This window comes from Neltuma alba, unplaced genomic scaffold (genome assembly GCF_004799145.2).
Source record: "Neltuma alba isolate B1F8T4 unplaced genomic scaffold, ASM479914v2 tig00005904_pilon, whole genome shotgun sequence".
Lineage (NCBI taxonomy): Eukaryota > Viridiplantae > Streptophyta > Magnoliopsida > Fabales > Fabaceae > Neltuma > Neltuma alba.
In genome coordinates, this window is record NW_021634275.1 from 1 (window position 1) to 13458 (window position 13458).

General features: G+C 36.6%; 1 protein-coding gene and 1 pseudogene across 1 annotated transcript; one reads left to right on the top strand and one right to left on the bottom strand.

The window, feature by feature from the left end:
• The first annotated feature begins 955 nt into the window (after positions 1–955).
• On the top strand, positions 956–3456 carry LOC114749011 (uncharacterized). The gene is made up of 4 exons (XM_028937477.1): positions 956–1213; positions 1638–2122; positions 2206–2437; positions 2519–3456. Exons 1-4 carry the CDS (start codon positions 961–963, stop codon positions 2989–2991), a joined length of 1443 nt encoding a protein of 480 aa, XP_028793310.1. The 5' UTR covers positions 956–960; the 3' UTR covers positions 2992–3456.
• A 999-nt stretch (positions 3457–4455) lies between these two features.
• On the bottom strand, positions 4456–13375 carry LOC114749012 (peptidyl-prolyl cis-trans isomerase G-like; annotated as a pseudogene).
• Between the last annotated feature and the right edge of the window lie 83 nt (positions 13376–13458).

Sequence of the window (13458 nt, forward strand, 5' to 3'; positions counted from 1 at the left end):
TGACACGTGACCCAAACAAACGCGCACGCACGCGCGCACACAAAACAAAAAAACAAGAGAAAGGAGAATTGACCATGTGACATGTTCCTAAACCCTAATCCCCAATGCCACTGTTTCACTCTTATTTCCTCTCGCACCCTATCTCTGATTCGGAAATTTGTAAACCTTCGTTACGAAATTTCCCACTTTGTGAAGACGACGGTAGTTTTCACTCCTCTCTACTGTATGTCTCTCTATTCTCACTTCTGATTCATGCTCAGAAAATTAAAGAGATTAATGCAAGTTTCTGACCTTTTATCTCAATGATTTGACTCTATAATTCTTGCTCAAGGTGATCGTAAGTCCGGTGGCAAAAATAGTGATCCTATTGGATGATTGAATTTTATTTTGCTGATGTTTTGCACCATTAACTCCCAAGCTTATTATTATTTAAAAAAAAAAAGGATTTGAGCCTTTTTGGTGGTTTTTTCTTCCTTTTAGGAACATTTGGGTTGAGGGCTTGATAAAGTGGATGTTCCGGCTGCGCTTGAATTTTTTCATCCGTTTTGAAGCATTGTTTGGCGTTGTAACTGATCGAGAAGGAACCGGATAGTTCTCTGAAGATTGGGTTTAGGTGCTGATTTAGTTAGTCTATCAATGATGGTCTAATAATTATTAGATATTCTTCCTTCTCCAATAAGCTTCTATTAACAAAAAAGCAAAAGAAAATAAAAAGGATGAAGAATGTTTTCATTAGGAAGTGTAGGTGGTCCTGCCATGTTTTAGGGTTGCATGCCTATTGAGTTCATCCATTTAACCTGCTATATGGTTTGATTATTTCTGTTATCTTGGTGTGCTTTGTGTTGTTTAAATTCTTTGTTGGGTTTAGATTATCAGTCTTTCACTGTTTTTATTAGGAGGTGGAAGTCTAATTTATTATGCATTGCCATCTAAGGCATATATACTGATCATACAGTGCCTATGAATTTTGGGGAGGAGGATGCATCTTCGGGCTCTGGGGATGATGTGCATATGTTAGATGGACACAAGCGTCAGGCTGGTGTGCCATCAAGTTCCGGTCGTCGGAAGAGAAGTCGCAAAGCTACTGGGGATGCTATAGTGGACGCCATGCTGGAAATAGCAGCTGTTTCAAAGATGAGAGCAAATGCAATTATGAAGAATGAGGACCGATTCTCTATAAGCAAATGCATCAAAATATTGGATGAGATGCAAGGTGTTGATGAACGGATCTACTTTCTTGCTTTGGATTTATTTGAGAAGCCTATTGCTCGAGAGATTTTTATCTCTCTTAAGAGTGAGAAAAGATTGTTGTGGTTGCAGGGCAAGTGTGGTGCTTCCTCTTTTTGAAATGTTTGGAAAACTGGCTCTTTTATTAAATTCGATCCTATACTTTTGTAAAATGAAGTGTAGTGCCAAAAAGTTATGGTAGTGATCAATTTGATTTGTGGGTAATGCCTACATCTTTTTCTAGTTTTAACAATATGATATTTTGAATGCTAAAATAGCAGTTTTTAGTTGAAACGTTGTTTGACATATCCTTTTATACGTTGGTTGGGAAACTTTGTAAAGTCATTAAATTGATATACTAGAAATTTATTATCTTGAGCCATTCGCATCCTTGAGGTTTATCTTTTCAGATGCATCAATCAGCGTGGATGACATTGACTTAGAATTGAATGAGATGGAGCTAGTTGCAGCAGCTGCCGGCTACTATTATTATAACTGTATAACCAAACAACCTCACCGTAGTTTATCACCTAGAAGATGTGGATTTATGACTGAAATGCTGAATGCGCATGATGACTTCAGTCGGGAAATGTTGCGAATGGACAAGCATGTTTTCCACAAGTTGTGTGACATTCTCCGACAAAGATCCTTGTTGCGTGACACTGCTGGTGTGATGATAGAGGAGCAGTTGACAATATTCTTAAACATCATTGGTCATAATGAACGCAATAGAGTGATTCAAGAGCGGTTTCAGCACTCTGGTGAAACCATTAGCCGACATTTTAACAATGTGTTGAAGGCTATTAAGTCCTTGTCACGTGAATTCTTGCAACCTCATGACACCACCACATCTTCAGAAATTCTCAGTAGCCACAGATTTTATCCATATTTCAAGGTTTGTTTGATAACTAATCTTCATCTTCTATATTCTCTGTTCAAGTTTTTCCTATGTTACATTGCACGTGCCTTTTAATTCAGGATTGTATTGGAGTAATTGATGGCATGCATATTCCTGCACATGTCCCGGCCAAAGACCAGTCTCGATTTCGTAATAAGAAAGGTTTACTATCTCAAAATGTGCTGGCAGCTTGCACATTTGACCTCCAATTCATATTCATTTATCCTGGTTGGGAAGGATCTGTTACTGATTCGCGTGTGTTAAGGGCAGTTCTTGATGACCCAGATCAGAATTTCCCCCAAGTTCCTGAAGGTTTGGTAGTCGTATGATTCCTTATAACATACGTTTTAAGTAGGTACCATCTCTGAACTATTTTCTTTGAAACTATTACAGGAAAATATTACCTTGTTGATATGGAATACTCTAATATGGGAGGCTTTATTGCTCCTTTTCAAGGGGTTCGGTACCATCATTATGAGTACAGAGGTGCTAATCAATTACCCAGAAATGCAAAGGAGCTATTCAATCACAGGCACTGTTGTCTGAGAAATGCCATAGCGAGGTCATTTAATGTGTTAAAAACCAGATTTCCTATTCTCAAGCTTGCTCCACAATATTCTTTTCAAGTTCAGAGGGACATTGTGATAGCTGCATGTGTTCTGCATAACTTCATACGCCAGCATGAAAGAAATGATTGGCTGTTTAGCACTGTCGGAGAAGCACCAGTGGATGAGATGTCAGATGTTGATGAACTTCCTGGTGTTCAATTGATTTCTTCAATGGAAGAGCAACTTGCATTCTCCATAAGGGATTCAATGGCTACAGCCATGTGGGATGACTTCTTGAATAAATGGAATGAGTGGTGACTCTTTGGGAGCACCAGAAGTAACGTGACTGATAACTCAAACTTTTGGGTTTGTTGTGGAAGGCCGTCTAACTTAATCAAGCCCTTTTTTAGTCACAATAGAAATGTAATGGGTGTTTTTTTTTTTTTGGGGGGGGGGGGTGTGGCGGTTAATATCAGGCGAGTTTGATGCATCAGACTCATGCTATCAGTAAGTTAACTTCAGGGGGCACTCGCATTAAATTTCTATTTGGTTAGATATGTAATGCATGGTGTCCATGTTACGGCGATCTTAAAGCCGTGATGAGGAACCACACTTGGGAGAATAGGGATCTAGTGCTTTTTATTTTTGCTCTTTTTGATAAATAGGATCTACTATGGTGAGAGCTTTGTAAGCAACCAGAGCTGGATATTTGACATCATTCTAGGGAATGGGCCAATTGTAATTTAGTTTGGTTGTTAAAAAACATAAGCTATTGGACCTGTTTGAGAGGGTTTAAAGACAAAATTCTTTTTATATACTTGTTTCGTGTTTTTAAATCACTATTAAAAATTATTTATAAACTGTTCCAGGCAGGTTTATTATTGTCAATTCTTTGATGGGGTGATAGGGATTATTTTCAATTGTACTATGACAAATACTGCAAATGTCACTTGTTTTAACTTTCTATTTTAAATAGAAGTATCTTTTAGTGAAAAGAAATTAAATATCACACTCTGAGAGGGGGGGGGGGGTAACAAATTCAAAGTAGCAGTTACTCGCGCGCCTGCATAGATATGTAAGAGATCTTTTATAGTAATACAATCGTGTATTTAAAAAATAACAAATGTTTATGTCTTTTCTTTTTCTTAGGTATGATGAATGATCCCTCCAAGCATCAGTGATGGGGATCTAAGTTGGGCCTTGTTCTCGCCCTTCTGCTCTGCCACAGCTAAATGGACAAATATTTTTAAAAAAAAGGACCAATACAAACATCATGCATCCGGGCCATAAAAATGTACATCCAACGCCTAGTTATTTTTCCATTTTGTGTTTTCTGGTGAAATTATTCTTTGCGTCTTACTTTTTACAATAATCACATGTAATATTTTCTTCACAAGTTCTTGTGCATAAAGGGAGTCAAGAATGTGGAGATATGAAAATGAGAATATGCACAATTTTGCACGTAACATCAAGGTCTAAAATGAAACTAGCAGCTTCATTTGTATCAGGAAATTAAGTGTTTGAATTAACTTTTTGAAAATTGTTTTACAATATATGTATTTGAGAGTTTTGTTTTGACTTGTGTAAAAAACCCCTCAAGTAAAATTTAATGTTTTACAAGAAATCATTGCAAAAGAAAGATTATCTCAAACAATCCAATAAACACGCACCTCTTATGCTAACCCAGTCTGACCTAAAACAAACATCGATGCTTTGTATTTTTTTTAAAAAAAAAAATTGGTGCTAAAGAGCTTTTCATCTCGTCACTATCTATCTTGACCATGCCCAAAATTTAACTTGTTATTATTTCAACCCACGAATAATAGGACAAATTAAAATGCCAGCAATAATGGCCCATACGCAAGAATAACCAGAAATAAATACAAAGAAGAAAAAATACAGCAAGTAATTCTCCTATGCCCTATAAATTACAACAGCATAGAGTTGTAGATACATAAAAATTTGTATGTGATATAGTATATAACATTACCCCATTTTCCCACCCCACTTGAAGGTTTAAAAAAAAAAAAATAGGGAAAAACTATGGACTAATGCATGGACAAGAAATGCACCCGTGCAAGTGTATATTCCTTTCCTGCAACCCAGACACCAGTCTGTGACCACTGTAGGTCTTCCCAGTCCAAATTCTCCTCCAATACCTAAAATCACAGAGCAAAATAACCAAGTTGCAATGTTAAAACAAGGGCAAGGAGTTACATATACTTGAAACTGGAAAATAGAGGAAAAATTTTTTGGGACACACGAGAGGCTCAAGAGTTCGTCTCAACTACCAATATCACGAGTTACTAAAATTGGACAACATGAAAACCAAGTTTAACAATAAGCTGGTAATAGGAATAACAGAGCAAGCATACTGCGTACCAACTAAAGAAATTAAATCAGTAGAGGCATCAGCAAACTTCCAAAAAATTGTATAGGAGTTTCTTACATTGAGAGGAGAATTCAACAGAGGTTATTCATAGGCAAGTGAAACGAATGAAATACGTGATTTGGAAGTACCTCCACATATTCAAGGGGCAAAGGGATCCCAATCGTTCGCATTGCTTTCTGTGGCAGAGGCTTCTTACAACGAGACCATCGAAATACATCAATCATGACGTTATCACTGTCAGATTTATCACCATTTGCAGAATGAGAGTGGTGATTTTGAGACTTTTCAATGTCTGCGTCATGTGATTGCAATGCTGGTGTTTTGACCATTTTCTCTCCAGTAAAGCAAAGCTCATATCTACAAGGAATTGACTAATAATTAGGGGGAAGATCCACAGGATGAGTCTTTGACTTTAAAATCTCAGACTTCCAGGAGAAAACAGACCGTAAGCCTTTCAGGATTACCACCAAGGACTCTGAATTCTGTAAACTAGACAGTTACTTTCTTATAAAATAACTAAATTATAACTTAGAGCAAGACTGAAAGCGCTAAAATTTTGTTCAATGCCTCAAACATCTACTTTCACCGGGCCCCAAAAAAAAGGGGGGACAACGATTCTCTTTGATTCCACAACATAAGCACATTCTTGTTGCATGCACCATCTAGGCAATCACTCATGTTTAAAATTTAAATAAAAGCAATCAGACCTATAGGAAATTAGGAATCGCTCATCTAGGACAGGAACTGCAAAGCAAAATATACCTCCGCGAATGGGTCTCCAAATACAAAACTTCTCCCTTCTTCAAACGAGCAGATGTATAGAGGGACTTCTTCAGACCCTTGTCAGCTACAATGCTTATACTGTACTTGATCCTGATGAGTATCAGCAGAATTTAGATGAGTAAAAAAAAAAAGTTTTGAAAAAATTATAACGCCTTTTGAAATAGCAAAATATTAGAAAAGCACAGAAAGATTGGAGACTCAAGACAACATACCAAGGCTCATTGCAGAGGTTGTACTGTATGGTAACCTCTCGAACAAATCTTTGCTGACGCAATGCATTCTGCAGAACACGGAGTCCATCGGATAAGATGGAAATGTCTAATCAGAATCACAAATATTTTATTGGCTGTTATCAGTCAGGAAAATGTCAAGCGTGATATGATCAAAGCAGACAATCTATATTTTTGACCAAAACATAGTAGACAGGCTTGAAAAAAGATAAAGAAGAAAACTAAGTGTCCCATAGATTGAAATGAAACAGCACAAAACAAACTGTTCGATGCTTTTGGTGAAGAGACAAACAAGAGAATCTGCAGCTACGGGGCTCTAATGTTTTTATTGATTAAAATGGACAAAGCTTTACGTACATAGGAATTAACGTTTAAAATCATAATGACCACCTTAAACCCCACAAATTCAGCAACCATAAAATCAACCAATAAATAAAATTAAAAGGAGAATATAAGGAGGTGACAGTCAAAAAATCAAGAAATACAGTTGCAACACACAAATAGTGTCAAGTAAAAGATAAACAATTTCAGAGTCAACTCATATCCAGCAGAAAACACAAATGGAACTAGTAGTAATAAGTCTAAAATAGTTTTCTAAAAGCAAAAGGTTTGAATTAGAAGAGGGACAAACCGAAGCTGCAGCCCTAGTGGTCATTGTCCGCTCAACAGCCAATGGAGCAAGGGTAGGTTCAACTGTTGACGTATGTGTAAGGCATGGTTCAAGATCAATAGTTCCACCTCCTTTCTGCAAACCAGTGAAATAAACACAGTTAAAATCACCATCAAATTCTAAAGATTGAGAATTGCCTGACCAAACCAATGACATGATTATAAATATGTACATGCACATGCTTGTGCCAAAACACAGGTGTAGAGAAGCGTGAACAACCATTCCTAGCAAGAACAGACCCTTCAAAAATTACGTCCTCAATCAGACAAATCAATATAAAATGTGAGCAAAAAATTAAAATATGAAGTAGTCTGCAGCTCTAAAAATTAGACAAGTGGAAGTACGAGATAATAAGGATGATATATTTCTTACAAACTAAATTAAATAACGTAAATGTAGAAGCAAATTCGCATGTGAGATCACATAACTTGAGGGAAAAAATTGTGAAATATGACAAAAGTTTACAGTAATTTGTCAGTACCTTCACAATGCAGCACCGCTCGACTCGATAACTACAACCAATTGCAGCACCCCAAGCGCGAGAGCGAACATTGTTTCTCAAGGTAGAAATATAACCTAACATTGTTTATGAAGCCAAAATATTTACATTATCCAAATAAAGCTCTAATGGAAACAGCAATATCCATAACCACAATAGATAAAAGGAAGGAGATAGGCAGGAATGTGGCTAATTTGCCCCTAAAAAATCATAGACAGACAGAGAAAAGTCTTAAAGCAATGCATTCGGTTACATAAATAACAAAGTTCCAATAAACTTGCAGCAGTAGTCGTAATTATGTGAGATACAAGAAGTTCCTTTATTATTGGCACATTTAAGTACCTCTTAGTTGAGAAGAGCCAACCCTTCCACTTTAAATTTCAAGACCATGTCTAAACCTCATGGAAAATTGCATGTTCCCAATTCTTCCTATTCCTATTATTAAATTTAGTATTAGATTTGATGTCATCAAAATTTTTCATTAAAACCTTACAAATCTACCGTAAAGATAAAGACCTCAGCCCAAAAGGTATCAATCTTATTCTTCCTTTTCTTGTCCGTTCATCCTTCTCTCCCAACCTTTCTTTAGTTCACACAATTTGTAATTACAAAATCTCCAATCAGCAAGATCAACCCTCAAAACATATTGTTCATATTTCAGTCTCTACATAAGGGCAAAATTTCCAAATCTTCCACTCCTTTGTTGCTTCTTAGTACTTATATCTTCACTGTTCCTAATAGCTTTCTTCTTTGATTTCTCCAGACCCAAAAAAAAAAAAATCATTCTTGATCCAAATCCACAGTAGGCTGCCAAGTTTTCGTTCGTTTAACAAATTTAATAAATTAATACTTCCCTCCTCCTTTTGTTGAATAATGAATTTACAGGGGGGGAAAAAATCAAGTGATTCTCTTAGAAGGCTAGAATACACATACAAATGGTTAAAAATATACATCAGAGAAAAAATTAGCTAAAAGAGGTCTAATATTCCTCTGTAAATCCATACTGGGAAAAAAGATGAGGGCAATAGCTATAAGCAGCTTATTATAGTTAAGTTTAACTTAATATTTTCATCGTCATTTTTGATGAATTGAACATTCTAGACAATTAAACAGAACACCTTCATAAGGTACTCAATGGCGAAACCAAAAGTCAACCAGAATATATCTAATATTCACCATATAAGCAAGCAATGATATAATAACATAAACTTATTCTCATCTCTTTCTTCCAGACCATAGAGGGATTTAAAAATCACCAATGACATTAATAATATAACCAAAGTATGGTCAGAAAACATGGCAACTGTCCCCTGGAAATCTTTCAGACCCTTCATATCAAGAAGTTTTATGTCAAGGACGATAGGGCCATATGGACATACAATCCTGAGGAGGCAGCACCCGAATGACAGCAGACAGCTCTTGTATTGCAGCAGGAGGTGGAGAAGCTGTTGGTCGACAGTAACCTGTATGCATGAGAACTGTGCAACAAAATTGCAACATCAGTACTAGTTTCAATTCCAAAACATGAAGCCTCCTGGAACAAGCAACCAGAAGATGGCACCTTTATATTCTAAACAATACATACCAGCAACAAGATCTGAGTCATACGTGTACACATCAGTCCCCCATAGCTGGCCTCCTCTAACCTGAACATATCAATTAAACATAAGACATGGTAAACATAATCAGAAAAACGTGCATTAAAATTTTATCCCATCGTTATTTCAATTATATAGTAACCAAACAGAAACGACAAATAAAAGACTTCCATCTCCCTGGATAAGTTCATCAGCTCAACAATAGCATCTCCTCCCTTCGTCTCCAACTCAAAAAGGAAGTAAAAGAAAAGAGGTTGGGTTTTTTTTTTTTTTTTGGGGGGGGGTGTTGGACAAGTAAGTGATATAAAAGGTCTTTAAACCAACTTTCTTCTCTCTAGGCTCTAAGAGTGACGTAAGAAAATTTCCTTCTTTTCCAGTTCTGAATTATATAATACTTAAAAGTTCCCATTCAACCATATTTTACATAATTCAAAACATAATGCTTAACAAACTTGCCGTAACCAACTACAGCAAGTACATTAGCTTTCATTTATAACATCATAAGTCACATTGGCTAGGTGGTAAAATCAGAAGGGACAGCTTTTTAGTTTTGGGGAAAAGGGGGGTTGAAAAACATCAACAAATAGAAAGCAAACAAGGGGAGGGAAAAGACGTGAAATAGCTTGATAGGAATAAAAATATCACTACTCAACAACTATAAGTCATAATCCTAACATCGTCTTATAGCATATAACTAATACATCCAAACTTAGATGATACAACCACATTTCACAAAGCTAACATATCAATGGCAAAAAAGGACAAAAAACAAAAGAAAAACTTCTTGGCAGCACCAAGTATGACAAGCGTTCGATGTATGGGGAAGACTGCCATCAATTCTCCCCTTCCCAAAAATAAAAAGTCAACAATAATACAAAGCATTATTATCTTACTTGGCGGTTAGTAGCAGTAACATGCTCAGCTGGTATCCGAATTTCAAGGGTTGGACCATTATTAGTGCTTTCACCAGTTTTTTCCATTTGAGGTGATCCAAATTCCTTCCACAACTTTGTCAGCTCTTGCATGCATTCACCAACTTTATAAACAACAGATGATACTTCTACTTTCCCTGAAATAGCAGAAACCTAAATATAGAGGACATGCAAAGCATAGTCTTGAAAAAGGCATGCAGCCTTTTTCATTAATAAGCACAAAAAGTTTACCATCACATGGTAACACACGATAAAGTTCAAAAAGAAACTAATTTTGAACAAGTTACTGTTCCTCAAAGTTGAATGCAACAGTGTACCAACTAGAGAATTTCTGATCAACAAAAGTTATTTCATGAAGGCACATATTCATTAGTCTATGACAAGCCAGAAAACTTCAAGCAAGTGAGCCAAATTTGACAGCATACCTTGAGACCTGCAAAATAAACAAACCATATAGTAATTATCAAACAAACTACAGGAAAGACTCAGTCTACGAAATTATTTCTGTACAGAAAAAAGTGTAATTCAATCAACGTGTACAATAATCAACTTGTGTACCACCCAAAATTAAAGATAAGGTACTTCAAAGTCCAAAGCGTATGGAAGGAAGAAAGAAAGATCAACCGAAGCTTGTGCAATATACCAAGGCTTCATTCTGTCTATGAATCAATAGTCAATAGAAAGTAGTAAATGCAAATTAAATATGGTCCATTTTCTTCCAAAACTGGTTCTTCAGATTAGAAACAAAAATTAATGCAGCAATATATCTTACCATCAATAAATTTCCTTTTTTATTTAAAAATGTAAAATATAAACACCAAAGAACTCTCAAAACAATAAAAATACAGAAATAATTATACATGAACTCCAAAGCATAAGCCTGGTCCTCCAAAGGCCCAAGATATAAGATGGCATAATAACATAACCCATAAGAAGGTTTTTAGTCAGGTAAACTTGTGTTTCAAATATATTAGTGCAAGAATTATATAAATGGTGCAATGCCTGCTTATAACTCAAACAGTTTTATTTTCTCTATTATCAACTTGCAAATGCAAAAAGACCTTTCATATCAGTTGTTGAATGCTACTGTGCCACATTGCGAAGATTATTTTTAAAAGAGATTACTGTCCTCCCAATTGAAAATAAGAAATAAAAAAAAAAGGACTGCCAAATTAAAAAAAAAAATCATATCATTCACAACTTTTTCCAGGATTTTGAAGCTTCAGCTTATACAAGTAACATATTACATAAATTAAAATCAATATGGAAGCATCTACATGATTTTGGAAACGAAAAAGATACTTATAATAAAGTTTCCAAATGATAAAAATGCAAGATAAGGGGAAAATTACCCTTCATTGTCCTGCGTACGGGATCTAAATCGAGGTTCACGATTAGCCACCTGAGGACTCCCCCTTGATCGTTGCATCCTCTTACGCTGCTGAACACTATAATTGTAGACTTCTCTTTCCTTTTCTGTTGCTCCCTCCCCATCAGCACATCCATCATCTGATTCCTTGTCAGGGCACCTAATACGCTTCTCAGGTCTATCTCCTTCTAAATCATTATCCCTTTCTTTCCTCCTTTCTCTAGCCTCCCTATCAACATTTTTCCAGCTTTCAAAATCTTTCTGTTTCTTCTGCTCTGGTACAGCATTTTCTTGCTCTGTCATTCTAACTGATCCATCACCAGTTTCCTTCTCAATATGTGAAGCCTGTTTCTCCACTCCATTCCATGATTCCCTCTTAACATGGTCCTTTTCCCTCTCCTTCAAATTTTCCCTATCTTTAGGAAGATCTCTCCTCTCTCTATCCCACCTTTCAATCTCTATCTTCTTTGGAAGATTCTTTGTTGTCACCACTCGTATTGATTACAGGTGTACTGCTTCTACGTTCACTTCTTTCTTTTTCCCTCTCCCCCCAATCCCGATGCTTCACATCCTTCCTTTTTCTATCTTTCTCTTTAAATTTATCTTCACCTTTTGGGTCAACTTTGTTCTCTCCAACCGCCTCATGAGCTTCCATATAATCTCTCTCTTCAGCTGTTGAACCGTCCTTCCCAACCTCGAGAGGACCTTGTGAATTTCCACGTGACATATGCCAGGAGTCCAAATTCCCACCGGGGGACTCTGAATATCTCTTTCCCCTATGGTATTCTTTAGATTCTTTCCAATTCAAGTGGCTACTTACTGCACCGTAACCATCCTTCTCTGTCTTAATGTCACCCTTTGAATCATTATGACTGTCTCGATCATATCTGATATCCTTGTTGTCATCTCCTCTTCCCTCAACACGTAGATCCTTATCACTTTTAGAACTCTGAGAATCCCTCCTTGCCTCACCATGCAATTCCTTCTTCTCAGTCTTTATGTCACGGTTTTCAACCCGTGGATCTCTAACTTCCTTGGAATCCCTTGATTCCATCCTGTTTTCAGCGCTTCCAGGATGATCTCCATGTAACTCAGTTGAAGAAGGGATCCGATATATTGAGTGGAGAGGAGATCTTCTGTCTGCATCACGAGATTCTATACGGGGTGTCTTTGTCAGCCTCGAATCCTGACCTAAATCATAAGGGACATGGTACTCATTTGAAACAGATGAAGGTAATTTAGAATATGAACCCGAATCATCATGCGAGTGCTTTGATGACGAATGAACAGCCTCTTCATGAGGTCTCTTAGGCGCACCACTCATATTGAAAGCCCAGTGCAGACATAAAACTTCTGATTACAAACTAGTTTGATAGACAATATATGCCTACCGTCAATTGGTTACACATATAAAGTTGCAAGCTGAAACCTGAAATGACAATTTTGCAAATTATATGAGCACGATAATGTCACATGCCACATATGCATTAACCCAAAATTATACTAAAGAGCCCACAAACAAACAGATTTATTCGTACGCAGAAGGATGCCAAGAAGATAATAGAATAGAAAGAAGTGATCGCAAGCATAATTTATGAATCAATGAACTTAACAATAAGCACCAAATCAACAAATATAGCTGCAAGAATGCATATCCCAATTGCATTTTAATCCTTTTCCGCAACACAAATTTACAGACAATTGCGAAGTCTAAGCCATGTGGCTACGTCTTAAGCAAATAATCATGGAATATGAAAAATTTAGAATCTTGAAGTTTCTTCCCCAGCAATCGAGGATACACTAACAAATAAAAACTCCAGGAGACGTCCGGAAAGAAGTTGGTAAATATTTTCACGGCTAATAGTAACATCAATTTCAATTTAAATTAGTGAGAAAACAAAATTCGAACAATTGCGCTGTTAATGCTCGAAGAGAACCAGAAATAACGAATCAGGAGTAAATAGATTGAACGAAAGGAGAAGAGAGCACTAAAATAGCGAGTAATAGTATCCCATGAACGACTTAATCAAAATACTGGAGAGCAATTCAGAACCTTACCACCAACCTATTGCGGAGCAGATTCAAAGAAAACAAAACTAAAGGACATAAATGGGGAACATGAACATGCAATCCACGCAACAGACCTTTTTCCATTGTAAGCTTTTCTCAAAAACCAAACAGAATGGAAGTTGGATTTATAGAGTAGACACAAAGAAAACCCTAGAAATCCCAGAAAGAGTGAAGAGAATCAGTGACGCGAACTCACCCACCTTGATTAGCGGTCAGCCTCTTATCTGTGTGCGCCTCCGTCT

Bases quoted from the DNA above. Each gene is read 5' to 3' on its own strand.
- LOC114749011 (XM_028937477.1), top strand. From the start codon at position 961: ATGAATTTTGGGGAGGAGGATGCATCTTCGGGCTCTGGGGATGATGTG. The intron at 1,214-1,637 runs GTGTTGATGAAC...TTATCTTTTCAG, and splicing joins AATATTGGATGAGATGCAAG to ATGCATCAATCAGCGTGGAT. The intron at 2,438-2,518 runs GTTTGGTAGTCG...AAACTATTACAG, and splicing joins TTTCCCCCAAGTTCCTGAAG to GAAAATATTACCTTGTTGAT.